Source organism: Lolium rigidum, chromosome 3 (assembly GCF_022539505.1).
Source record: "Lolium rigidum isolate FL_2022 chromosome 3, APGP_CSIRO_Lrig_0.1, whole genome shotgun sequence".
Lineage (NCBI taxonomy): Eukaryota > Viridiplantae > Streptophyta > Magnoliopsida > Poales > Poaceae > Lolium > Lolium rigidum.
In genome coordinates this window covers 294,259,659-294,285,301 of record NC_061510.1, presented here as the reverse complement: position 1 = coordinate 294,285,301, position 25,643 = coordinate 294,259,659, and the positions used below count along the sequence as shown (strand labels likewise).

The window sequence follows — 25,643 nt, the reverse complement described above, 5'->3', positions numbered from 1 at the left end:
CTTGTATCGATGTGGTTGTTATATTAATAAAATGGGGTGAAAGTCTGTTTCGAGGAGGTAGTATATAGATACAAACAGAGTTGAGATTTTTGGCTTCTGAGCACCAATGATCTGTTGTTTTAATTATTTTTTTGGAAAATACATATACAAGTTTTTAAAAAATATGAAAATTTTGGATGTAGGCAATGATTTATCCCACGGACGTGGAAAATATCAATTTCAAATATTTGTATTTTTAGCTACACAAAAGATAACAAAATATGGATCTGCGTATGTATATTTTAAAATCTCCAAATTTATCAGATATTGTTATTTTTGTGTAACCCACTACAAAGAATTTTGCATTGCGAATTTTCATGCTTGTAGGTTGTATCATTGACTTTGCCCAGATTTGTTTTCAGGATTTTTGAGAACTTAAAAGTATGATTTTTGAATATTTTGAAACGAAGGAATCAGCTCGGGAGCCAAAGATATTTTTCGCAACAACCGAGGCATCCTTCTATTTCTTTGATGGGAACAGGACACCTGCTCGACGAGCCAATGTCGATGTTCCATTCCACGGTCGACGATTCTTCCCCAGTGGCCACTTCTTTTCCCTTTCAAACACCTGGCTTCTCTATCCTTCTATCTGCTCTGGATCGAGGAAAGGCTAGGAAGACCGACTAACTAGGAAAGCGAAGCTGGTGACGGCGGCGGCGATGGGGATCTGGGGCTGGCCCTGGGGGCGGCGAGGGCTGTCAGGCTTCGGCTCCGCGTCCACCGCCGAGGACGTCGCCGCCAGCGTCGACGCCAGCCATCTCACGGCCATCGTTACAGGTGCGTACCTGTCTGCCCCTTGGCCTGAGCTAGTAGTGTCTTGCTGTCGCACCTGAATCCCATGGATGCCGAAAAAGAGCGAGGAAATTATGCAGCAATCCTCATCTCATCTCCTCGCGCCATTGCTGAATGCGGAGTCTGGTTTCTATTGGCAGTGTGCTGATTGTTTAAGTGATTAAGAAAAACATGATTAGTGAGTTTATTTGCAATTGGGAATCTGTACTCATTTGCGTTTGGAGAATCTCTATCAGTATCTCTAGGCACTTTAAAATACCAGCCTTGTGTGGACGTGGCGTTTTCGCACAAGCGAGCATATGTTTCTGTTTTGAAATGAATTTTAAATGTATTATAAAATGTTAAACAAAATCGATAAAAATATTGCCCATACAACTTGATGTTCTACGTGTCTGCAAAGTGTTTCAAAAGTGGCCACGGGTCCAATTTGATACGACGGATGTTCGGGTCGCAAAATGCCCTCATACCTTATATCGGCCTGATGTTTACACATCGGGCCTATATAAGGTGTCTTGTAGAGATGCTCTTAGGAGCCCCTTAGGGATCATGCACGTCACATCATCCTGGCGCGTGGTGTCGTCGGATGGCCTCCATCATGCGGACGCGGGCGTCTCCCCACCCGTCGGCGCTTTATCCCTTATCTCTTCCCCGACTTTCTTCTTCGTTCTCACCATGTCATCCCTACCCACACTGCCCACCACCCCCCTTCCCCACCTCCCGAGCTATGCCGCGGTAACCGTTTCACATTCTCCCCCATCTAGGTTGTTGCCCACTGTGTTCCTGCTCCATGGACGCCTTTCCAACTTCTTGCTCGACGTCAAATACCCCCTCAAGACATCCTACCCGCCGCCGATAGGCCACCGAGGCTCCGAGTACCTTCTCGCTCGAGACGCCCGCCACGTGCTACGCCCCACCGCGTCTTGGCTCCATCGTGTGCGCGGCTACCGCTAGTGCTACATCGAGCTACAAAGGAAGCTCGCGAGTGCTACTACTGAAGAGCGTGATGCTACCATCGGTCAAAGTTGATGTTGCTGCAAGGGGGTGACCACGATGCTATATACGACTTTCGGCGATGCTATCAACAATGGGGCGGTGGTGTTGCTAACCTAGGGCAATGTTGCTCTAAGGCGTTTACTCTTTAAGATCTGCTGGAACAATTGGGGATTTTTGCTGCGAGCCGGTGGGGATTTGCTATCTAGTCATATTGTTTTTCCTACATTTGATGTCTTGAAATGGTGGAATGATTTTTGCACGTTTTTACCCACTAGGAAAAATGTTGCAATGATGCTATAATTGTATAAATTTTTGTTGCTACGAAGTCTACGGTGAGGTTTCCGACGAGATCCATGTCCGGCGGTTTTTTTTGTCAAGCTGTTTTTTCTAACAAAAACAAAAGCGGGAAGTTTTTTTTTGCTACATAGACGCACTCTGACATTTAGTAAATCCGAGTCCCTCATGATTCATGGTAATATGACAGTTTCAAGTTGTATGCAAACGAGAATCTCTAGTTGCAAATGGGTTGTAACTAAGATTTCCTCAATTACACCTAGATTGTAAGTGAGAAAAAAATCCAGACCATTGAATTTGCCTCAAGATTCATGTTATGAGTTGCAACTAAGTTGAGGTAGGTGATGCTACCTAAATGAGATTTAGTTAAATCTTAGTTGCAACTAGGTTGAGCTAGGTGATGCCACCTGAATGAGATTTAGTTAAATCTTACTCGACTAAGACCTAAACATGCCTTTCTCTATAATAGTACCTCTGTGCATTATTTTTTTTTCAAAATTGTCTAAAGTTAGATGTATGTAAATATTATTTAGTGTATAGTAGATACATTTAAATTAAGAAAAATCTAAAACATCATTATGTGAACAGAGTAAAAAAAATAAAGAAAATGTTTTATACTTTTACACAAGGAAAGCAAAAGAGCTAAATACACTTCTAGTCCTAATAGTTGTACTCTATGTGCACTTTAGTCCAAATACTTGCAAATTGGGATCAGGTGGTCCTAAAATTGTCACAATCTGCAAAACTAGTCCTAGCTAATTCTGGTGATGACACGAGGCGTCGCTATTTTTGCGAAATGGCCCCTACTAACTTTGTATACCACATCTGACATTGCTGATGTTTAATGGACGTGGTCCCACCTGTCAGGTAATAGGAAAGAAACCAAAAGTATTCTCCACGAACAGCAGAAATCGAACACACAACCTGTGTATCTTTCTATTCTTAATAGGTGATCCCATTTTCCTGCACATGCAGGCTTCCACGTCACCAAGCTTGCTCCCATGCATCTCATTCGTCCATGTCATCATCAGTTACCACTAATTCTGGAAAGAAAGCCAGCCCTCACGTAGACTTCCACGCGCCTAGGACTGACGTGGGCTGTAAGAAATGCTTGGAAGCGACATGGGCTAGGCTACGTTGGCCCGCTTAGGATCAACATGGGCTGGGACTAAGTTGGCCGCTGGCCCGGCTACAAGACCTTTCCTCCACATTTGTCCTAAAAAAAAGGAAACGGATGCCTTCGTTCGTCTTCCTCCGCCATCGCCCGAGTGTGCGGCAATCGACCGAGTCCCTCCTCCTCCCCACGACCATGCGCGATAAATCCGAGGATTCAACCTAATAAATCCGAGCCTTTAAAGAGTGAGAACTGCTCAGTGGAGTTCATCCGTCGCCGCCATTTTCTCCAGCTTAAAAAGCATGTCATGATGCCATTAGTCTCCACACCGCAACCGCACACAACGGCCTCCACGCTGGTACCTTCCCACTCCCCATCTTGCTTCCTCCCCCCCTCTTTTTACAATCCTTAAATCCCTCATGTATACCTTCCCAATCTGGCAGGATGTTCTCCGGCTCCTAATTTCTTGGGATTTCTTCAGGATTTGATTTCTTGCCTCCTCAGTCTGGTCACTAGATGTTAATTTCCGTTAATTGACTCCCGGTTGATTATTTGTATTGTGTCTGAGTTCCTCAGAAATTCACGCCTCCGCCTGAGGTACCTCTCTCTCTCTCTCTCAATTATTTTGTAGATGCTTGATGAATTTTCCATTAAAACTCTGAACATATACGTACTGGTGATTGGTGGAGGTAAGGCAGATTCAGTAGCTCCCTCCAGTTTTATATTCATATATGTACTGGAGATTAGCGAAGGTAAGGCAGATTCAGTAGCTCCCTCCAGTTTTATATTCATATATGTACTGAAGATTGGTGGAGGTAAGGCAGATTCGATCTTTTCTCGCCTAGTGGAAATTGTTCTATCAATTTCGATAGAAGTAGTAGCTCCCTCCAGTTTTATATTCTTTAGTTTTTATCGTGCTTGAAGTGCAGGCTTAATTGTAGTATATATAATTTATTGGTCAGAACTCAGAAGAACAACAGTACTATATTAAACCTTCTATTCAGGTAACAACCATTATCTTTCTTTTCTATATCTTTACACTGTATTTAACATTTAAAAAAAACATGCAGGAAATATTATATTCATATGAAATCCAGATTGCGGATTCAGATAATTTGTCAGCTATCTGATCCCTTCTACCAAATATTATATACATATGAAATCCAAATTGCGGATTCAGATAGTTTGTCAGCTACCTGATCCTTTCTACCATGTAAATAACATGCATGATTTATAGTAGTTCCTCCACAAACGTTTCAGTTTTCTATCTCCTAATTGTAACTGAAAACTGAAAGCCATAAATCTCTCATTAGCCTCTTTGGTTACCCTGGAATCAAGACTGCCCTTCACCTCCCCACCACCATACAGATGTCCGGACAGCTCCCCTCCTTTGTCTCCCATCTTCATTGCACTTAATCACTATTTATCGACCTCTTCATCCTTCTCTTCCCTCTCACAACATCATCAGGCTCCACGAGGTGAGGTTGCAGCCTGCTGGCGCTCTTGAATGGAAAGAACATGGAATATTTACGATGACTGGCTCTGCCCAAGGCCCATCCCTACGGAGCTTTGTCCAGATGGAGGTCATCCATGCAGGTTTGGGATGCAAGGCAATCCCGGCGACTTGAATATAACAAAGTTCGGCACTTCTGCTTCATCTTTTTTCTTTTGTTGCTGTTTTGGTTTTTCCAGATTTATTTCTTCATTTGTTTTTTAGGAAACCATTTGTTTTATTTGTGCCCTCATGCTCGGTGAACTGTTTACACTTAAGGGACGAACTTAAGTTTTTTTAGCAGGCAAGGGATGAAGGATTGAAGATTCTCTTAACAACAAACGATGAATGAAGATAGTCAGCTATACAAAGGACCTGTTCTTGATATCCTATTCCACATCAATGAAGCATGGCCTTTCTTGATATCTTATTTGGTTTTCTATTACAGGGGCACAGTAATACTTTAACTCTTCACTAAAGTCAAATTTGTCAGATGCCGTAGTTCACGTGTGATGAACTGATTACTGGCCATTATACTGTATAGGATCTTCTTTACTCATTTCCCTACAGATGTACCTGTACTGTATATGGAAAACGGACATCGTGTTAATTATTGAATTCTATTGTAAATTCAGGCATGTACGTTTCAACAACTTTTCTGGTCAACTTTTGTATTAGTTGACGATAAAAAATGGGCTTAGTAATACAGGTGTTTTTACAATATTGAAGGGAACCCACTTGAGCGTACCAAATACTACTAGAATCCAATTCTGGAACATCCACTCTTACATTTCAATGGACCTCCATCTTCCTAGGATCAGATTTTGTAACATAATTATACGTACTAATTATTTCTCTGCATTATGGTGTATATTACTTGAGACTAATTTATACTAATTGATCATTTTCTGCATTCAACCCTCTTTTCTAAACATAAGCATGCGCCGGGTTTCTTAACTGCTTTCTACAACATATTTTCCCGCCGCAACGCGCGGGGTATCATCTAGTTTTAAGGACGAGCACTATAACCACGAGCACCAATGCTACTTTTGGCTACATGACAGACCATCTTTCTTCTTGTTGATTAAACTTGAGCTGGTAAGTTAGCTGAACTAGTAGTGCTTATTTTCTTAAAGAATAAGAAGTACTAGCTGTGCCTCCTTTTTTTCCAAAAAATAGGAACGGCAGTGCAGGAATTTTGAATTTGCTAATTAAGCTTTGGTTTGTTGATTAATTAGCTTAACGAGTAGTAAATGTATTTGTTATAGAAGATTTCTAATCTCATTGGTTCTATACATGTACTTACTAGCTGAAAAATAAGAGATTTAGGAATTTTTTATTTGCTCATGAACAGAACCATGATCTTGCTCTATTTTAGTATTTTTCATAACTTGCATGGCTATTTCATCAGACTTGTGATGACAGTGACCTAGGATTTCTCTTACTATTTTTTTAAAAACAAAGATACTCCCTCCGGTTCATATTAATTAACTCTAATATAAATGTATCTAGATACATTTTAGTTCTAGATACATCCATATTTTGTTGATTAAGAAAAAAATTCTTAAGGTTATAAAATAGCCCGCACATATTTTTTCCTATTTCAAAATCCTCTTACTATTTTGATCTTTCCTATAATAGCCCGCACATATATTTGGTAGAGAAAGATACGGTGTGAGATCGATGGCTTAATCAGATTCTGTTTCGGCACATGCCTTTGTGAGCAAGCACCGTGGCCAACTCCAGTGCTAAAAGCATGTACACACGCATTTTTTTTTTGTTGATGTTGGAGCGACGAATTCACGTTTTTGAATTCAAGCAGCGAAACAGTTGTACAAGGCATGTTGGTTTTGATCTGCGGTAGATGGTCAATAAAAATCCCATAAAAATTTATGGTCTGGCACAGTAATAATGAAAGAAGTGTTGGCGCTGGTGGTTGTTGCCACCGTGCTTTAACTCTACGGTTCTAGGCACTGAAATTTTTATATCTTTCTTTCTCACCTGACAGGTGGGACCATATCCATTAAGCATCAGCAGGGTCAGATGGATGTGGTTTAGAAAATAAGTAGGGGCCATTTAACAAAAATAGCGAACTTTGAGAAAGGCAAAGGATCCCTCCACCCCAACCCTAGGCGACGCGGGGGCGGCTGCGCCGGCGCCTCCAAGGCTCTCCCCGCCGCCGCCAGAGGTCACCGACGGGCAAAGCCCGGGCGGGGACGGCGGCGGCGGGGCTTCTCCTCGGATGGCGCCTCCTTCCCTGTGGCGGTGGTGACAAGATCCAGCAGTTCTGCGGCGGTGCGGTGCCGCGGCCCCCTGCGACGGGCTCGACGCGACGACGGAGATCGGGGAGGTGGTCAGCCCGGCGGTGGTGCCCCTGTGGCGGCGGTCTGCTGATCCGGGTTCGGCTTGGGCCTTGGGCCTAGGCGGGCCTACGGGTCCAGATCTGACACTCCGGCGGTGCGGTGGCCCCGGCCGCAGAGCTGCCTGGCACCGTGGTGGTGTCGGCGACGATGGGCTAGGCGGCGGTGGCCGAGGCTCTCCCGGCGGCGCGGCTGGTCCTTGGTCGTGCTGCCGTGGTTGAGCGCTTGGTGTGGTGCTCTTGGCGTGGCAACCGTTGCTCCTAGTCCTCTGGGCTGAGGAGTCGGGGTGTGCAGCCGCAGGCGGCGTGGTGGTGCTAACCGTGGTCATGGTCGTGCGACCGCATCGACGACATAGAGGTGTTGCGGCGGCGGCAGTGGCAATTCAACGAGGAGGATGTGCTCGCCGAAGACCCAATGGGAAGGGATGACAGTGCGTGTCGCTTTGGATGAAAATCCTCGCTCTATCTTCTATCGAGCCGGTGATGACGGCGCTTGCGGGCATCGTTCCCTCCATGGAGGCATCGCCGAGGAGTGCCCGCTCCTTCCTTGCCCACTCGGGTTGGTGTCTCCGGGTGAAAACCAAGATCGGGCTCTCCGGTCGGCGATGGCGGCGTCTCCGACGTCGTTTCTTTCCTGAAAGCATCGTTTTTGGAGACACGGACTTGGGGAGCACATGGTTTCGGGCTTGATGTTGCTCTGGTAATGCTGCTGCTCAGGTTTGTTTCTAGGGCGTTATGTATGTCGTCGCCGGCAACTCAAAGGCGGCGACTTTCTTAGGGCTGGCCAAGTCTTGCCACCCACCTGCCGACTCTTGGGCGCTCAAGGGTGGTTGGTACGTCGATGAGGAGAGTTCAGAGGAGGTTGTTTCTTTGGAGTTGCTTGGATTCGGTTGTGACACGGCTTCGGTTTGAGCTTGAGCAAGACCCTTATATGTCTTTGTTGTAGTGTGTGGTGGCTAGTCTTCGGATTGGTGGTGTGAGTTGTAGCCATCTTTGACGTTGTACCGGCCGTCGGCCACTTCTTCTATGCAACTGATATGTCTTCCAGGACATATCCTTGAAAAAATTAACAAAAATAGCGACCCCGCGTGGGACTAGTTTTGCACATTGTGACAACTTTTAGGGCCACCTCACCCCAATTTGCAAGTATTGGCATTAAAATGCACATAGAGTACAACTATTAGGACTAGCAGTATATTGCAAACAGAGCTTGGCTCTAGCGTTGTAATGTGTTCTCAAAAAAAAAAAAAAAAACAGGATTGTGTAGGCTAAACGAACACGGAGTCTGGATGGGAGGGTTTGATCCGGGTACGCCCAGCCAGCGCTTCCCTTTATTTATCTGCCCAACCTAGGCCTCCATCGCCCATCGGTCTCCCTTCCTCTTCCGCCGCCCCCCTGTTTAGCAGCTAGGGTTTCCTCCCATCCCAAATCCCCCGATCTCCCGATCTCCAACCCCACCTCGCCCACCCATGGCGGCCGCCGACGACTCGAAGAAGATGATCACCCTCAAGTCCTCCGACGGCGAGGTGTTCGAGGTGGAGGAGGCGGTGGCGATGGAGTCGCAGACCATCCGCCACATGATCGAGGACGACTGCGCCGACAACGGCATCCCGCTCCCCAACGTCAACTCCAAGATCCTCTCCAAGGTCATCGAGTACTGCAACAAGCACGTCCAGGCCGCCAAGCCCGCCGCCGACTCCGCCGCCGCCGCCGCCGACAGCTCCTCCGCCGCCGCCCCGCCCGCGCCCGCCGAGGACCTCAAGAACTGGGACGCCGAGTTCGTCAAGGTCGACCAGGCCACCCTCTTCGACCTCATCCTCGCCGCCAACTACCTCAACATCAAGGGCCTGCTCGACCTCACCTGCCAGACCGTCGCCGACATGATCAAGGGCAAGACCCCCGAGGAGATCCGCAAGACCTTCAACATCAAGAACGACTTCACTGCTGAGGAGGAGGAGGAGATCCGCAGGGAGAACCAGTGGGCGTTCGAGTAGAGAGTCTCACAACCCTGCCGCGCCGCGTTGATGATGCCTAGCTAAAACTCGCAATTTACGCATCTCGACGCTGCTACTACCTTTTATGTAATAATTATCTTCTTGAGTCGAGGTCCGGTTTATGAACATCTATCTATCTATCTTCGGTGGTTGGTTATGTCTGGAACAAAAACTATATATCGTTGTTCAGTGGGTTTTATCTATGAACATCTATCCTCAGTGGTTGGTTATGTCTGGAACTAAAACTATCTATCGTTTGTCTGTGGTCATGAATTGTGAACCTAACTGGTATCGTCAAATCTATCATTTGCTTGCTAAAAACTTTGGCAGATTAGAAGAACTTTGCCAGATTAGAAGAAATATATTTACTGCAATACTATTGTTCAATCTTCTAAATGATGATGTATTAGCATTATTTTGTTGTTGTCTAGGCCTGGTTTGTTTACATCTATCTTCAGTGGTTGGTTATGTCTGGAATGAAAACTATCTATCATTGATCAGTGGTCATAACTTGTGAACTGAATCAAGTTGATCTTTTGCTTGGTAAGTACTATAAAATTTGATTTGGCAGATTAGAAGAAATATGTAATGTAATAGTACTGTTGTTCAATCTTCTAAGAAGATGTTGTAGTAGTATTATTTTGTTGTTTTACCGTAAACCTGCATCAAGTCTAGGCCCAGTTTGTGAACATCTATCTTCAGTGGTTGGTCATGTCTGGAACAAAACTATCTTTCATTGATCAGTGGTCATAACTTGTGAACTGAATCAAGTTGATCTTTTGCTTGGTAAGTATAAAATTTTATTTGGCAGATTAGAAGAAATATGTACTGCAATAGTACTATTGTTCAATCTTCTCAGAAGATGTAGTAGTAGTATTATTTTTTTGTTTTACCGTAAACCTGCATCAGGTCTAGGTCCAGTTTGTGAACATCTATCTTCAGTGGTTGGTCATGTCTGGAACAAAACTATCTATCATTGATCAGTGGTCATAACTTGTGAACCAAATCGGTATTGTCAAGTGGATCTTTTGCTTTGGCAGATTAGAAGAAATCTGTACTGTAACACTATTGTTCAATCTGTAAGAGGATGTAATAGAAGTACTAGTATTTTCTTGTTTTACCGTACACCCTGGTTTGTGAACATTTAACTTCAGTGGTTGGTTATGTCTGGAACGAAAACTATCTATCATTAGTCAGCGGTCATAACTTGTGAACCCAATCAAGTGGATCTTTTGGTAGCTAAATAAAGTTTTACTTTGGCAGATTAGAAGAAATATGTACTGTAATACTATTGTTCAATCTTCTAAGAAGATGCAGTATTGGTATTATTTTGTTGTTTTACCGTAAACCTGTATCAAGTCTAGGTTCCATTACTGCAATAAGATATTTCTATGTCATACTGTATTGTTCAATCTTCCAAGAGGATGTAGTAGCAGGTTCTATTAATGCAATGAACTGAGCAAAGCAGTACTGTTATCATAATTGTTCCATTTTGGAGCAGAAAATCCCTGAATAAAATGATTGAGCTATCATGGTTAACAAGCCAACCAGTAGTATAATCTGTTCAGGACCTAGGAGGCATAACAGTTGATTTTACTTGTTGACATGCAGGAGCAACAAATGGCATAGGGAAGGAGACGGCCAGAGTTCTCGCATTGAGGGGAGCAAATGTGATCATACCAGCAAGGACGCTGGACAGTGGAATGAAGGTGAAAGAGAGCCTTGCTGAGGAGGTCCCGAGCTCGAAGCTCCACGTCATGGAGATGGATCTGAGCTCCCTTGATTCCGTTCGTAGCTTCGCGCGCTCCTTCAACTCATCTCACAAGCATCTTAATGTCCTCATGTATGTAAATCTGGCATCATCTGCACACTGGAAATACTCGAAAGAAGCACAGGTTGTGGTGAACACACTGACTGAAGTGTAGTTTGTGCTTGTCTTCTGAAGAAACAATGCAGGTATAATGGCCTGCCCTTTCCAGCTATCCAAAGATGGGATTGAGCTGCAATTTGCCACCAATCATCTTGGTGCGTATGTGTCTTTACATTTATGGCATAAACAAGACTGTCATTTTTGTACTCACTAATGCAAAGGTCCTTGTGGTTTGATGTCTTTTGTTTAGTGCTCTTACCCATATATCCTAAATCATGCAAACATTGTGGGATATGCTGTTGCTGATGCTGAGTTTAGATGAGATGTTCAGTAATTCAGGCTTATATAAACACCTGTTTAATTTTCACCTTACGAGCAGGGCATTTCTTGCTGACAAATCTTCTACTTGACAAGATGAAATTGACTGCCAAGGAGACCGGTGTACAGGGCAGGATCGTGAACGTATCTTCAACAGCTCATAGAAGAAGCAATGGCTCAGGCTTTGATCTGAACAAGCTGAATGACAAGTCCAAGTGAGTAATATATTTACTGATTTTGTTTGCATGAACTCAGCATAAAACCTAGCTCAAATTCCTTCTAACTATCAAAAAAGTTACAGGTATAATGCGTTCAGTGCATACTCACACTCGAAATTAGCCAATATTCTCCATGCGAATGAGCTGTCCAGGCGTTTTCAGGTCTGCAATCTCTTAAATGTTACATCCCTGGTATTCATCATGAGTTAAGCCTAGAGCAAACGTCGGCTGAAACATCACAATACATTCGAGTAGTCTAAGCAATGCTGCAACAAAATGCTGCTGTTTACTTTTTTTTCCTGATGAAATAAGATATTGCACAATAAGCTAAGACATCATGTCAGGCTCTGAAGGTCTAATTGACTAATGGTGGCTTGGTGGAAACCCAGGAACAAGGATGTGATCTGATTGCAAATTCTCTGCACCCTGGAGTCATCGGAACTAACATCGCTCGCTACATCGTGACAAACAGTAATATTTCAAGGAACTTAATGCATCGATTCTGGGACAGAACTGTTCTTTAGAGCTCAGTTAAGCAGTAACACCAAAACTTAAATCGAATGTTCTGCAGGTGTGCTGACCTCGATTTTCTCTCTGGCCAAGACTTTCCTGAAGGACGTGCCCCAGGTAATCTAATCGCGCGCGCTGTTCAACTGTATTGCTCTTGATATTACACTAGAATCTGTTTCAGTCACTCAATCCGTCACAAGAGGATCTGTATCGCGAAAACGAAATGGTAAGAAGATATTGATATGCAGGGAGCTGCGACTACTGTTTATCTGGCATTGCATCCTGATGCCAAGGGTGTATCCGGCAAATACTTCGCTGGTTGCAACGAGGCAACACCAACGCCCGTCGCAAGAGATGCAGAGCTGGCCAAGAAACTCTGGGCGTTCAGTGAAGAACTTGTGGAAAATAGATCAAAATGATGTGATGTTATGCGCTGTGAGTGGTCTGTACATGAATATATCGACTGAGCAGAGTATGTGTTCTAATTGTAAAATGCTTTAGTTTCATGTATCTACTATCTTTTCAAGAAAAATATGATTAGATTGCAATTGTTAGTTATATTTCCCTAGAAACTTATGAATTCATTCCCCATCTATTTGTTCATATCAAGCGATTTTTTTTGAAACGTGAGACATTAAGAAATTCCATCCGACTTATCATCAAGTTATTTCTGTTGGTAGGCTACCATAGCTTTTATTCTTTAGCATTCAGGAAATTGAGTTGTATCATCCGTTTTCGGCAGATGTCATATTGTGTAGATCCCATATTCACCGATACATCCGTTTCTATTATTCAAGGTTGTAAGCTAATTTATTTACCAAACTATATTTTGGTTAGAATAAGAGCTTATTATTATTATTATTATTATTATTATTATTATTATTATTATTATTATTATTACTTCCTCCGATTCATATTACTTGCCATTAATATGAATGTATCTAGAACTAAAACGTGTCTATATACATCCTATTAATGTCAAGTAATATGAATCAGAGGGAGTATTATTATCTTTGAAAAGTTCTCTTCTCCCCATCCTGAGCTGCTTTTCAAATTATATGTTTGTATTTCATTGACACAAAAATATGGCTTATCTTGAGGTGCTCTTCAGTTTTGATTCTTTTACATTTAATTAATTGGCTTGAAAAGACATACACAAGTGTGTACAAGCGACAGGATAACATGGCCTCTCTTGCTCAATTCCGCGAGGTATCTATTTAGAAATATCCAGCAATAAAAAGAAGCAGCTCGTCAAATCATCATGCCTCTTCATGAATATGATACTTTTTTTTGCTAAAAAACAGATATTCTTTCTCTTCTGAATGTATAACTACCATTCGGTCAATCCAATCTCCGCACATGCTAACGAGTGGCAGATAAAAAATCTTGGATGGCAGTTCCTTGGTAGTGTGGTTACTATTACTTGAATAACACACGCTTCATGGCTAATGAACAATGGTCCATCTTAATCAGTCGCCTCCTTGTTTCTTCTCTGGACATCACACATGACTCGTTCTACATCCACACCATTCTTATCCCTGTCCGTGTGCGCACTATCTCCTCCAAGCCTGTCCTACCGTTGACGACACTATAATGCTGATGGCTATGAACAAGGCAAGAGGGTTCCCAGGCATGCTTGATTGCATTGACAGTATGCATCGTAGGTGGAAGAACTCCCTTACAACATGGAAACGTCAGTACTCCGGGGCATATGGATGGTCCAACCATGATTCTTAAAGCCATTGCAGGTATTTGAATAGCAAACTTCAGAAGCGCTAGTTTGCTAAAACAGCTTATATTATGGAACAAAGTGATATATCAACTATGCAAGGCGGGAGAATAAGGTGTTTTTTTTTTTCGGGAGAAAAAGTAACCAACGACCCACAGCCTTCTGCCGAACCGGGTCATGTTACAAATTATTTTATTTTGAAACTGAATTCAGTGAAATTGTACTCTCACACAACATATACAACAACAAAAATAGAACAAGATGTAAGTCATAGTTCACACATCTAGAGATGGAACAACACCGAAATTGTCATACGGTTTACACATCTGAGAGATCCATGATATGGAACACAAGACATAATTCAGACTAAATGAAGATGGAGCAGCACAGTGAAGGTGAGGACACACACACAAACACACCTTTGCTTAACTAAGGATCGGAGGTATTACTATTACTTAGCTGCTTTCCTTCGCTTACTAGCTAGTTCATTTTCTGCTTTTCTTGTACCCTTTTCCTTCAGCCGCAGGAGACATCGGACTAAAAGGGCGCTTAGGACTCAGCTTAGGACTAAATGGATTGGTAGGACTAAAAGGAGGCGACTTAGGACTAAATGGATGTGTAGGGCTAAATGGAGGAGGCTTGGGGCTAAAAGCTGGAGACTTGGGGCTAAAAGGAGGAGGATGTGCGAGCCTGTCGATGTAGACGGTGACGGGGACGCTGTCGCCGGTCAGGTAATCTTTCTTCACCCTCAAGCACTTCATCTCCCCCGGCGCCGGTGCAATGCTGGACAGGGAGCTGCTCTTCATCACCGGCGACTCCAGGGTCTGCCTCGTGCCATCGTCCGAGTGCTCCACGGCGATCTTGCATGAGAACTGCGGGGGCACGCCGCCGTCCGCCCGGATGCAAACCAGCGACACCTCCAACTCCTCCGCGCCGCGCTCACTCGCGCAAAGAAGGAACACGCTCCGGCGTCGATCAGCGTCGTTGTCATCCTCGCCAACGAGGACCTGCCAGCGCCGGGAAAGGGGCAGGCTGATGGTCCCGGGCTGGCCGTAGCGGATGACGATGATGGCGCGCGAGTGCTCGGAGACGTGCTTGAGGAGGTTCTGCAGGGAGCCAGAGAAGCCGCAGCCCTCCGGGCAGCCGCAGGGCGCGTGCTGGCACGCGCGGCGGTGGTAGGCGGCCTCGTTGTAGACGATCCAGCCGACCTTGCAGCCGTGCTTCTCGTAGTCGCACGGCACGAAGACGGCGGCGGCGAAGTCGTCGGCGAGCGTGGAGTGGGCGACGGTGCGGCCGCAGGACTCGCCGTGGGCGCCGCGGCAGAACGAGCACATCAGATGATTCGCGTCACACTGCAGCATGCGACCCAAAGATAAAGGAATCGATCAAGCCAAGCAGATGTCGAAGCAAGATCAAGACTTGGAATTATACAGGACTATTCTGCAAGGAAAGAAAGATTGGGGCGTTGGTTGGTTGATCTCACCTTGAAGATTGGGGGTTTGAGGGGAAGGTGGCAAGCATGGCAGTCCAACATCTCCGCCGCCATATGCACCGTCCTAGCGCGGACCACCTGCTGCGGCTGCGGCTCCGGCACCAGTGCTCCGTCTCCACTGCCGCCGCCACCCTGGCTCATCTCGCCTCCTTCTCTTATTGGTAAGGCGCAAGCTAGGTTCAGTACAACAATGTCTAACACACAACTGGACTGTCACTTTACTCAACACCACGCCATCTCGTCATATACTCCATGCATGGTTGCACATTATGCGGAGGATACGCATCGGAGATTGCGAGTAGCTACTCCTTGCCAGGTTGCACATTATACGCAGGATATGGAGAGTACAACAAGTTGGTCTACTACATGCATGTCACGGTGCACATTACATATGGAGGATCGGGAAAAGAGTACAAAAGATCGCTAGGTACTCCATGCCAAGCCGCACATTATGAACTCACCATTCATGACCAAAATTTCGGCCTGGCTCGACTTAGGTGAGTGGTACGACTTTACGTTCGGGCTGGTGATCGACATCATTTTTTTTTTCTCGAGGAAATAACTAAGGTAAACACTACCTATTGTAGACTGATGATAAACAAAAAATCGTTGAACCGCTCCTATGCCGTCCATTCTATTTTCATCCGAGTCGTCGGATGAGAATAAAACGGATGACACAGGCGACGATTTGTTTGTCATCAGCCTGCGATAGGTATTGCAGTGCGCAGTCCTCGTTGCCACATATCGGCCCCTCGCTCGACCAGCTATCTCATAAAGTTATTTTATATTTTAGAGAAAAGAGGGGATGTGGATGCTAGATTTTAGAGGTATTTATGATTCTAGCCTAGGATTTCCGAAATATCTGAAAAACAAGAGTATACACTATATAGAGGCAGTTGAATCTTTTCATCTTGTCACTTTCCAGTCGGGTCGCCTCGCGCGGGTGGCTCTAGGGGCGACCAAACCCTAGTAGACAGAAAAGGCAGCCAAATCCCCTTCCCTTGGCCGCCGGTGGTGGCCCGGACGTAGAAGGCGGCGGGCGAGGGCAACGTGCCCCGACGACCCCCCCTAATCACAGAGGCGGGACGTCAGTCGGGCGGTAGGGATGGTGGGTGAGTCCGGCGGCGCTTGCCGGCACACGGCGGGGGGGGGGGGAGGGGAGGTGCAGAGGAGGTCGACAAGCCCAAGGTCACCGTGGAGCAGTGTCCCCCGGTGGCGACCGGCGTGGGGCTGGAGGAGTGGGTGCGGGCACAATCTGGGCTTCTACGATCCAATCTAGGCTTAGTGGGCCCAGATATATAGCCAGAGGTTGGGTCTGCTGCTGTTGTCGGATGTCTGCCTGGAGTTGGCAACAACCTCGGCTAGAGGTTCTGCCTCGTGCCGGTGGAGAGGGAGGTTGTCATTTTCTTGCTGAGTCGGAGGTGGAAGATGGATATGCCCTCGGCCATGTGGTGTGCTAGAGGCCACGGCTCTGCAACAACGACAGAGAGGAGCTGCGGCGACGAGAGTGCGAGACTTCTTGGACATCGATGTCCGACCCTCGGAGGTGCGGGATGTGTGATGACACGGATGAAATCCCGCCCACCCTTGATCGGGCCGGCGGCGACGGCATCCATGGGTGTCGTTTTTTCTAGTTGGAGACATCGCTGAGGGGCATCAACATCTTCGGTGCTCTCTCGTGGTGTTGGTGTTGTCTCCGGGTCAAAGCCTAGATTCGGAGTTGGATCGGCACGATGGCAGTGTTCTCGACATCGTTCCTCTGTTGGGAGCATCGTTTTTGGGGACACAACTTGGAGGTTCTAGGTTGCGCTCCTCCAGTGCTCGCCGCTGCCCAAGGTTGTTCTTCAGGGGCGCTATGAATGCCATCGCCGGCGAGTCCAAGACCTTGCTTCGTGGGGTACGTCCGAGTTCCACCATCTATCTTCTTTAGATGGTACATCAACAAGGAGTGTTCGTTGTAGAGGGTTTGTTCTTCAGAGGCGTCCGGTGTTGGTCGAGACGCGGCTTTGTAGTCTAGCTTAGGACATGCTCTTTCTAGGTTATGTTGTTGTGTCAGTGGTGGATGTCTTTGGACTAGCCGATGTGGAGTTGTGCTACGCTTGTTGCTCGCAGTGAGTGGTATTACTATTTTCTTGTACTCGAACCTCTGGCTTCTATTAAAATATGGTACGTTAACAAAATCTTTTTATGTTGACAATGTTCCATCCTACTACCTGCCTAGCGCACCTCCAGAATGGCAGAGTATTCCAACATTCCTGTTGCCATTGTTGCCAAGGAGAAGTATTTTGTGATGAAGATATATGGCTACTCAAGAACCAAGGAGGTCCTCAAGCATGGCGAACATGCGACGTCCGCCCGTTTCAGCGTTGGAGGTCACCACTGGATTGTGATCTACGTATTAGACTATTACCCAAACGGTGAGAAGGATGCAGATTTCGTATCTGTTTACCTGCGTCTTGATTCATCCGATGCCAAAGTTGTGAAGGCCAAATTCAAGTTTAGCATGCTTGACAAGGATGGAGAACCTGTGGCCTCTTACAACTATACAAGCCCTATAACAACCTTCAGAAGCAAAGGTTCAGATTGGGGTTACAATAAGTTCATCAAGAAGGCTGATCTGGATGGATTAGTGCATCTCAGAGACGATTGTTTGAGCATCAGGTGTGATGTGTCTGTCATAAAGGCGAGTGAGGAAATAAGGGTTAATCAGCTTGTGGTGGTTCCTCCAAGCGACTTGCATCAGCATCTCAGATTCTCAGCTATGAAACAGATTATGCGGCGGTACTAAACCGATCCGTGTGGTGTTTTTTTATATACCGGACAAGATTACATAGGTTCCTTGTATAATAAGAACTTCTACAAACAGGGGATCTAACAGAACACAAATACAACGTTTAACACTCCCCCTCAATCAGTGGCGGACGCAAAAAAAATATTTGGAGAGTGGGCACACCTTAATTTTTTTTTTGCGCTCCCCCTGTTGTAATAAAGTTTGCTAGATGAGTAATATATATAGCTAATAGATTGTCAACATTGAAATCCATTACATAGATATCTCAAATGTGCAAGATTGCAATACAAGCAGTTCAAGACATGAGAAAGTCTTACATGCTATCCCCATGCCTCTTCATAATTAATTCTACAATGGCAATAGAAACAATAAAATTATATAAGATATTGATTGCCATTTTCAAACATAAATCATCTATTCTTATTCTACAATACACCTACAATACTCCTGTATCGAGTAGAATCCTCGCTACTCAAAGCATTACCATCAATTAGGGACAGCTTGTCTGCTAAACCATAACTTATCTAAGTTAAGATTGAGTCTAAAAGCCTCCAATTTACTAGTAGAGTGTGACTTAGTAAAACCATCTGAAGGTATAAACCGTATGTTAAGAAGTTTCTAAGCTACCCTTTCACGAACGAAGTGGTAATCGACTTCAATATGCTTTGTCCTTGCATGAAACAGAGGATTAGCAGAAATGTACATAGCTCCAATATTATCACACCACAAACACATAACTCTTGGCTGCGACACTCCTAATTCTCTCAACAAGGTTTAAACCCAAATAACTTCAGCAGTGGCATTTGCTAGAGATTTATATTCAGCTTATGTACTTGAGCGAGAAACTGTTGCTTGTTGCCTCCACTCCATGAGATGAAGTTTGACCCAAAGACAACAACAAAACCACCTGTGGATGAGGGTCATCTGAACATGCTGCCCAATCCGCATCAGATAATGCACTGACAAGGATAGATTCAGACTTACTCAATCGCAAGCCAACTGAGATGGAACCTCCCAAATATCTCATAATTTGCTTTACTGCTGTCCAGTGAACTGTAGTAGGTGCATGCAAGAACTGACATACTTTATTTACTGAGTAAGCAATATCAGGTCGTGTCAGAGTAATATACTATAATGCACCTACAATACTCCTGTATCGAGTATAATCCTCACTACTCAAAGAATCACCATCAATTAGGGACAGCCTGTCAGAAGTTGCTAGAGGAGTTTCAACAGATTTATGTAGGGATTCGTAGCATAGAAAACAAAAAAAATTCCTACCGCAAGAACAAATAATAAGCCAAGATCTAATCTAGTAGATGGTAGCAACGAGGTGAAGATCATCATACCCTTGAAGATCTCTAAGCGTTAACGAGATAGATCTTGTGGTTGATGTAGTCGATCACTTGTCGCTTGCAAAAGCGTGTAGAAGATCTTAACGGTGCCATAGTCGGGCAGCACCTCCGCACTTGGTGACACATACGGTGTTGATGATGACGTCCTTCTCCCCGTTCCAGCGGGCAGTGGATGTAGTAGATCCTCCTCGGAATCCCGCCAGCACGACGGAGTGGTGACGGTGGTGGTGGAGATCTTCGGCAGCGCTTCGCCGTGAGCACCGCGGGAGAATTAGGAGGAGGGAGTAGCTAGGGTTTGGGAGAGGGGAAGCTCTTGGGCGCCGGCCTTGGGAGCCCTGGGTGGTGCGGCTGGCTTGGGTGGCCGGACCCCTCCCCTCTCCCTCTCTTTATATAGGCGGAACCCCCTAGGGTTGCCCCAAAACCAATCTGAAGTCCAACTCCAAAAACTGCCATAATGAGGAAACCTAGGTGGAGTGGGATTGCTCCCCTTCCTTGTCCCTTGGCCGGCGAAGGTGGTGGAGTCCACCATGGACTCAACCTTCCCTCTTGGTTGGCTGGCTAGGGTTGGTGGAGTCCATCTGGGACTCCACCTTCCATAGTGATTTATTTTAGAAGCTTCTAGAACATTCTAGTACCTTCCATAAATGCACCGGATCATTTCCAAACTTGGAAAGTGACTTCTTATATATGAATCTTATTCTCCGGACCATTTCGGAACTCCTCGTGATGTACTGAATCTCATCTGAGACTCCGAACAATATTCGAACTCCATTCCATATTCCATATCTACTTAAAATGACATGAAACCTTAAGTGTGTCACCCTATGGTTCGAGAACTATGCGGACATGATCGAGACTCTTCTCCGATCAATAACTAATAGCGGGACCTGGAGATCCATAATAGCTCCCACATATTCAACGATGACTTCGTGATCGAAAGAACCATTTACATAAAATAACAATTCCCTTTGTCTCGCGATATTTTACTTATCCGAAGTTTGATCGTCGGTATCTTCATACCTAGTTCAACCTCGTTACCGATAAGTACTTTTTACTCATACCGTGATATGATATCCCTTGTGAGCCAGTAACATGCTTGCAAGCTAATTCGATGTCATTCCAGAGAGGATCCAGAGTATATCTATTTGTCATTAGGATGGACAAATCCCACTATTGATCCACGTGCTTCAACCCTATACTTTTCGAACACTTAATGCCACCTTTATAACAACCCATTACGAAGTAGTGTTTGGTTCATCAAAGCATTCATCCGGTGTAGGTGATTAACATGATCTCATGGTCGAAGGATTAGGTTACTAAGTATCTTAAAGCTTGAAGCACAACGAACTAAATGACTTGATCATATGCTACGCTTACTATGAGTGTGTGTCCATCACATCATTCACCCAATGATATGACCTTGTTATTAATAACATCCAATGTTCATGATCATGAAACTATGATTATCTATTAATCAACAAGCTAGTTTAACAAAAGGCTTACTAGGGATTCTTTTATGTTTACAAAACACACATGTATTAATGTTTCCGGTTAATACAATTATAGCATGGGATGCAAACATTTACCATAAACACAAAGATATAATAATATCTATTTTATTATTGCCTCTTGGGCATATCTCCAACAGTCTCCCACTTGCACTAGAGTGAATAATCTAGATTACATGGTAATGTACCTAACATCCATGGCGTTCTGGTGTAGGTCATGTTTCGCTCTAGGGAGAGCTTTAGTCAACAGATCTGCCACATTTAGATCAGTGTGTACTTTGCAAATCTTTATGTCGCCTTCTTCGACATACTCACGAATAGAATGAAAACTTAGCTTGATATGCTTCAGCTTCTTGTGTGACCTTGGCTCCTGTGCATTGGCTATGGCACCCATGTTGTCACAATAGATGGTCATCGGGTCCAACGAACTAGGAACCACACCAAGCTCAGTAATGAAACACTTCATCCACATCGCCTCTGATGAAGCCTCCGAAGCAGCTATGTATTCCGATTCAGTTGAAGATTTCGCCACAACGCTTTGCTTAGCACTCCTCCAACTTACTGCTGCACCATTCAAAATAAATACATATCCAGATTGAGACTTAGAGTCATGCAGATCAGTGTTCCAACTAGCATTGGTATAACTGGTTACAGCAAGCTCTTGGTCACCTCCATAACAAAGAAACATATCCTTAGTTCTTTCCAAGTACTTCAGGATATTCTTGACCGCTGCCCAGTGTTCCATTCCTGGATCACTTTGATATCTGCTGGTCAAACTAACAGCATGTGCGATATCCAGTCTTGTACACAATATGACATCATGATAGAGCCTATGGCTGAGGCATAGGGGATTTTGTTCATCTTTTCTCTTTCTTCTACCGTAGCTGGACTTTGAGTTTTACTCAAGGTCTTACCTGGTAACATGGGCATGAACCCTTTCTTGCTCTCATCCATTCTAAACTTCTTTAGAATCTTATCCAGGTATCTACTCTGTGAAATCGCTATTAGGCGTCTTTATCTATCTCTATAAATCTTGATGCCTAAAATGTATACTGCTTCTCCAAGGTCCTTCATTGAAAAACACTTATTCAAATAGCCTTTGACACTACTAAGAAGTTCTATATCATTTCCAATCAACAATATGTCATCCACATATAATATCAAGAATGCTGCAGAGCTCCCACTCACTTTCTTGTAAATACAAGCTTCTCCAAAAGTTTGTATAAATCCAAAGTCTTTGATCACCTTATAAAAGCGTCGGTTCCAACTCCGGGATGCTTGGTTCAGTCCATAAATGGAACGCTGAAGTTTGCATACCTTGTTAGCATTTTTAGGATCGATAAAACCTTTGGGTTGTATCATATACAACTCTTCCTCAATGTCACCATTAAGGAACACCGTTTTGACATCCATCTGCCGAATTTCATAATCAAAAAATGCAACGATTGCTAACAATATCGTCACAGACTTTAGCTTCCCTACAGGTGAGAGTCTCATCGTAGTCAACTCCTTGAATTTGTCGGAACCCTTTCGCGACAAGTCGAGCTTTGTAGATAGTAATATTACCATCAACATCTGTTTTTCTTTTGAAGATCCATTTATTCTCAACAGCCTTGTGGTTATCAGGTAAGTCTACCAAAGTCCATACTTGGTTATCATACATGGATTCCATTTCGGATTTCATGGCCTCTTGCCATTTGTTGGAATCTAGGCTCATCATTGATTCCTCATACGTCGTAGGGTCTTCATCATTGTTGTCCACAATCATGACATTTAACGCGGGATCGTACCAATCAGGAGTGGCACGAACCCTCGTCGACCTGCAAGGTTCAGTAGTAACTTCATTCGAAGTTTCATGATCATTATCATTAGCTTCCTCACTAATCGGTGTAGGCGGCACAAGAACATCTTCCGGTGTTGCGCTACTCTGATTTTCAAGAGAAGGTTCAGTAACCTCGTCGATTTCTACTTTCCTTCCAATCACTTCTTTCGAGAGAAACTCCTTCTCAAGAAAGGATCCGTTGTTGGGAACAAAGATTTTACCTTCGGATCTGTGATAGAAGGTATACCCAATTGTTTCTTTAGGGTATCCTATGAAGACGTATTTCTCCGCTTTGGGTTCGAGCTTGTCAGGTTGTAACTTCTTTACATAAACTTCACAGCCCCAAACTTTAAGGAACAACAACTTAGGTTTTCAAACCATAATTCATACGGTGTCGTTTCAACGGATTTAGATGGTGCCCTATTTAAAGTGAATGTTGCTGTCTCTAATGCATAACTCCAAAATGATAACGATAAATCTGTAAGAGACATCATAGATCGAACCATAAAGAGAGTTCGATTACGACGTTCGGACACACCATTGCGCTGTGTTGTTCCCGACGGTGTCAACTATGATAGTATTTCATATTTTTTTAAATGCATGCCAAACTCATAACTCAAGTATTCACCTCCACGATCAGAATGTAGAAATTTAATCTTCTTGTTACGTTGATTTTTTTACTTCACTTTAGAATTCCTTAAACTTCTCGAAAGTTTTGGATTTATGTTTCATTAAGTAGATATACCCATATCTAGTCAAATCATCTGTGAAAGTAAGAACATAACGATAACCACCGCGCGATGCTACAATCATAGGTCCACATACATCAGTTTGTGTGATTTCCAACAAGTCTGTACATCGATCGCTCCATAATAGACGAGAATGGAGTCTTAGTGATTTTTCCCATCAGACATGCTTCACATCTATCAAGTGATTCAAAATCAAGTGATTCAAGTAATCCATCTGAATGGAGTTTCTTCATGCGCTTCACTCCAATATGACCAAGATGACAATGCCACATGTATGTAGAATTATCATTTAGTTTCTTTCGTTTAGCATCAATGTTATGTATATGTGTATCACTACTATCGAGATTTAACAAGAATAAACCATTCATCTCAGGTGCATCACCATAAAAGATATTATTCATATAAATCGAACAACCATTATTCTCAGACTTGAATGAATAACCGCTTTGCAATAAACAAGATTCAGATATAATGTTCATGCTTAACGCAGGCACCAAATAACAATTATTTAGATTTAAACTAATCCCGATGGTAGATGTAGGGGGAGCATGCCTACATCGATCACATCGACCTTGGATCTATTTCCAAAGCGCATCGTCACCTTGTCCCTTACTAGTCTTCGTTTATTCCGTAGCTCCTGTTTCAAGTTACAAATATGAGGAACCAAACCAGTATCAAATACCCAGGCACTACTACGATTACTAGTAAGATACACATCAATACCATCTATATCAGATATACTTTTCTTTTTTATGTTGCCACTCTTCAGATCTGCCAGGTACTTTGAGCAGTTCCGTTTCCAGTGTCCCTCTTCTTTGCAGTAATAGCACACAATATTAGGTTTGGGGCCAGCTTTGGATTTCTTAGGAGGCGCGTCAGCTTTCTTGTCACCCTTCTTGAATTTACCCTTTTTCTTAGGCTTGCCCTGCTTCTTGAACTTGGTGGTCTTATTGACCATCAACACTTGGTGCTCTTTCTTTATCTCCACTTCAGCAGTTTTCAGCATTGAGAAGAGTTCAGGTAACATCTTATCCATGCACTGCAAGTTGTAGTTCATCACGAAGTTCTTGTAACTACGTGGCAATGATTGAAGAACACGATGAATCCCCAAGGCATTAGTAATTGTTATTCTCAAGTCTTGGAGTTTCTTCGCGTGCCCAGACATCTTGAGCACGTGCTCGCTAACGGAGCTGCCCTCTTCCATCTTACAGTTAAAGAACTTTTTAGAAGCATCATAGCTTTCCACGTCCGCATGAGTTTTTAATGTTAATAATATTATTATTACAGATGCATATGCAGAGATAAGTGAAGCCTGACTTGGGAGACGGCAAAACTGAGCAATTAGAAGTGGCAAAAATAAAATGTAGTTGCAATATTTTAGCAACCAATTCTGTACTATATACCTCTAGCATCTACTTTTTTTTCGATAATTAAGTATTTAGCAGATAAAGCTAATGGAATTTTCATCGATAAATCAAGTAATCCTCGAATTTTTTTGTAAGATAATTTCATGCTAATTTCATGGTATTCCATTTTGTTTGTTGCTGTAGAAGTGTAATCCATGAAACGCAGTTTCCATGTAAAAGAGCCTCGTATGCAGAGAATCTCTTATTTACCTTGTGCAGAACCTGTTAATGTGAAACGAAAAGAGATTGAAAACTATCGTCAGGGGCGATGAGATGACCCTACCTCCAGAGAAATAATAGTTTGGTTTAATTCACTCAATGCTTCATTAGCACTATCCAACATGAACAAAGCAGAGATGAACTCACTTCTTCATTATCCAACAACCCAGTTATTTTGTTTACCATTATCCTCTACGGGTCTAATACTTCCAACAACCAACCATAATCGCGTAGTTACCTTGACGGTTTAATCGTACACCAATACTACTCAAAAGTATTGTCATAACAATTGGCTGAACTATTGACAGACAAAAAGAAAGATACATATTCACAGTTTTTGTGCAGTTTATCTTACCACTATGTTTAGCCATTTCAGCAAATATGTAGCTACTATCGTACTACTGACCTGCTCATTCAGAAAAGGATTTTAATTGCTAAGAGAAAAATGGACTTGAATATCTAGCCATCTAATCTAGAATCTATCAACTTACCCTGGATGTATTAGCATGTGAGTTGAAGAGATTTGTTTGAAGAAATAGTCTTGGCAGAGAGCGCGGGATTGAACTGTTAATCCATATG

At 43.8% G+C, this 25,643-nt stretch overlaps 4 protein-coding genes across 4 annotated transcripts; 3 read left to right on the top strand and 1 right to left on the bottom strand.

Moving 5' to 3' along the window:
* The first annotated feature begins 691 nt into the window (after nt 1–691).
* On the top strand, nt 692–12,541 carry LOC124703574 (short-chain dehydrogenase TIC 32, chloroplastic-like). The gene is made up of 8 exons (XM_047235783.1): nt 692–816; nt 10,689–10,920; nt 11,023–11,102; nt 11,327–11,480; nt 11,567–11,645; nt 11,873–11,954; nt 12,055–12,110; nt 12,242–12,541. The coding sequence occupies exons 1-8, from the start codon at nt 699–701 to the stop codon at nt 12,410–12,412; spliced, it is 972 nt and encodes a 323-aa protein (XP_047091739.1). The 5' UTR covers nt 692–698; the 3' UTR covers nt 12,413–12,541.
* LOC124703573 (SKP1-like protein 1) lies at nt 8,496–9,307 on the top strand. Its single transcript, XM_047235782.1, has one exon. The coding sequence runs from the start codon at nt 8,553–8,555 to the stop codon at nt 9,075–9,077; it is 525 nt and encodes a 174-aa protein (XP_047091738.1). The 5' UTR covers nt 8,496–8,552; the 3' UTR covers nt 9,078–9,307.
* A 1,666-nt stretch (nt 12,542–14,207) lies between the features above and the next one.
* Nucleotides 14,208–15,355, bottom strand: LOC124696692 (putative E3 ubiquitin-protein ligase SINA-like 9). The gene is made up of 2 exons (XM_047229378.1): nt 15,206–15,355; nt 14,208–15,074 (listed from the first exon to the last, which is right to left on the bottom strand). The coding sequence occupies exons 1-2, from the start codon at nt 15,353–15,355 to the stop codon at nt 14,208–14,210; spliced, it is 1,017 nt and encodes a 338-aa protein (XP_047085334.1).
* A 2,092-nt stretch (nt 15,356–17,447) lies between these two features.
* On the top strand, nt 17,448–18,002 carry LOC124696691 (BTB/POZ and MATH domain-containing protein 4-like). The gene has a single exon (XM_047229377.1). It carries the CDS (start codon nt 17,448–17,450, stop codon nt 18,000–18,002), a length of 555 nt encoding a protein of 184 aa, XP_047085333.1.
* Nucleotides 18,003–25,643: the final 7,641 nt, after the last annotated feature.

Coding starts and splice junctions, on each gene's coding strand:
- LOC124703573 (XM_047235782.1), top strand. CDS start 8,553: ATGGCGGCCGCCGACGACTCGAAGAAGATGATCACCCTCAAGTCCTCC.
- LOC124696691 (XM_047229377.1), top strand. CDS start 17,448: ATGGCAGAGTATTCCAACATTCCTGTTGCCATTGTTGCCAAGGAGAAG.
- LOC124696692 (XM_047229378.1), bottom strand. CDS start 15,355: ATGAGCCAGGGTGGCGGCGGCAGTGGAGACGGAGCACTGGTGCCGGAG. Junction 15,075..15,205: donor TCAAACCCCCAATCTTCAAG/GTGAGATCAACC, acceptor CGCATGCTGCAG/TGTGACGCGAATCATCTGAT.
- LOC124703574 (XM_047235783.1), top strand. CDS start 699: ATGGGGATCTGGGGCTGGCCCTGGGGGCGGCGAGGGCTGTCAGGCTTC. Junction 817..10,688: donor TCTCACGGCCATCGTTACAG/GTGCGTACCTGT, acceptor GTTGACATGCAG/GAGCAACAAATGGCATAGGG. Junction 12,111..12,241: donor TCCTGAAGGACGTGCCCCAG/GTAATCTAATCG, acceptor ATTGATATGCAG/GGAGCTGCGACTACTGTTTA.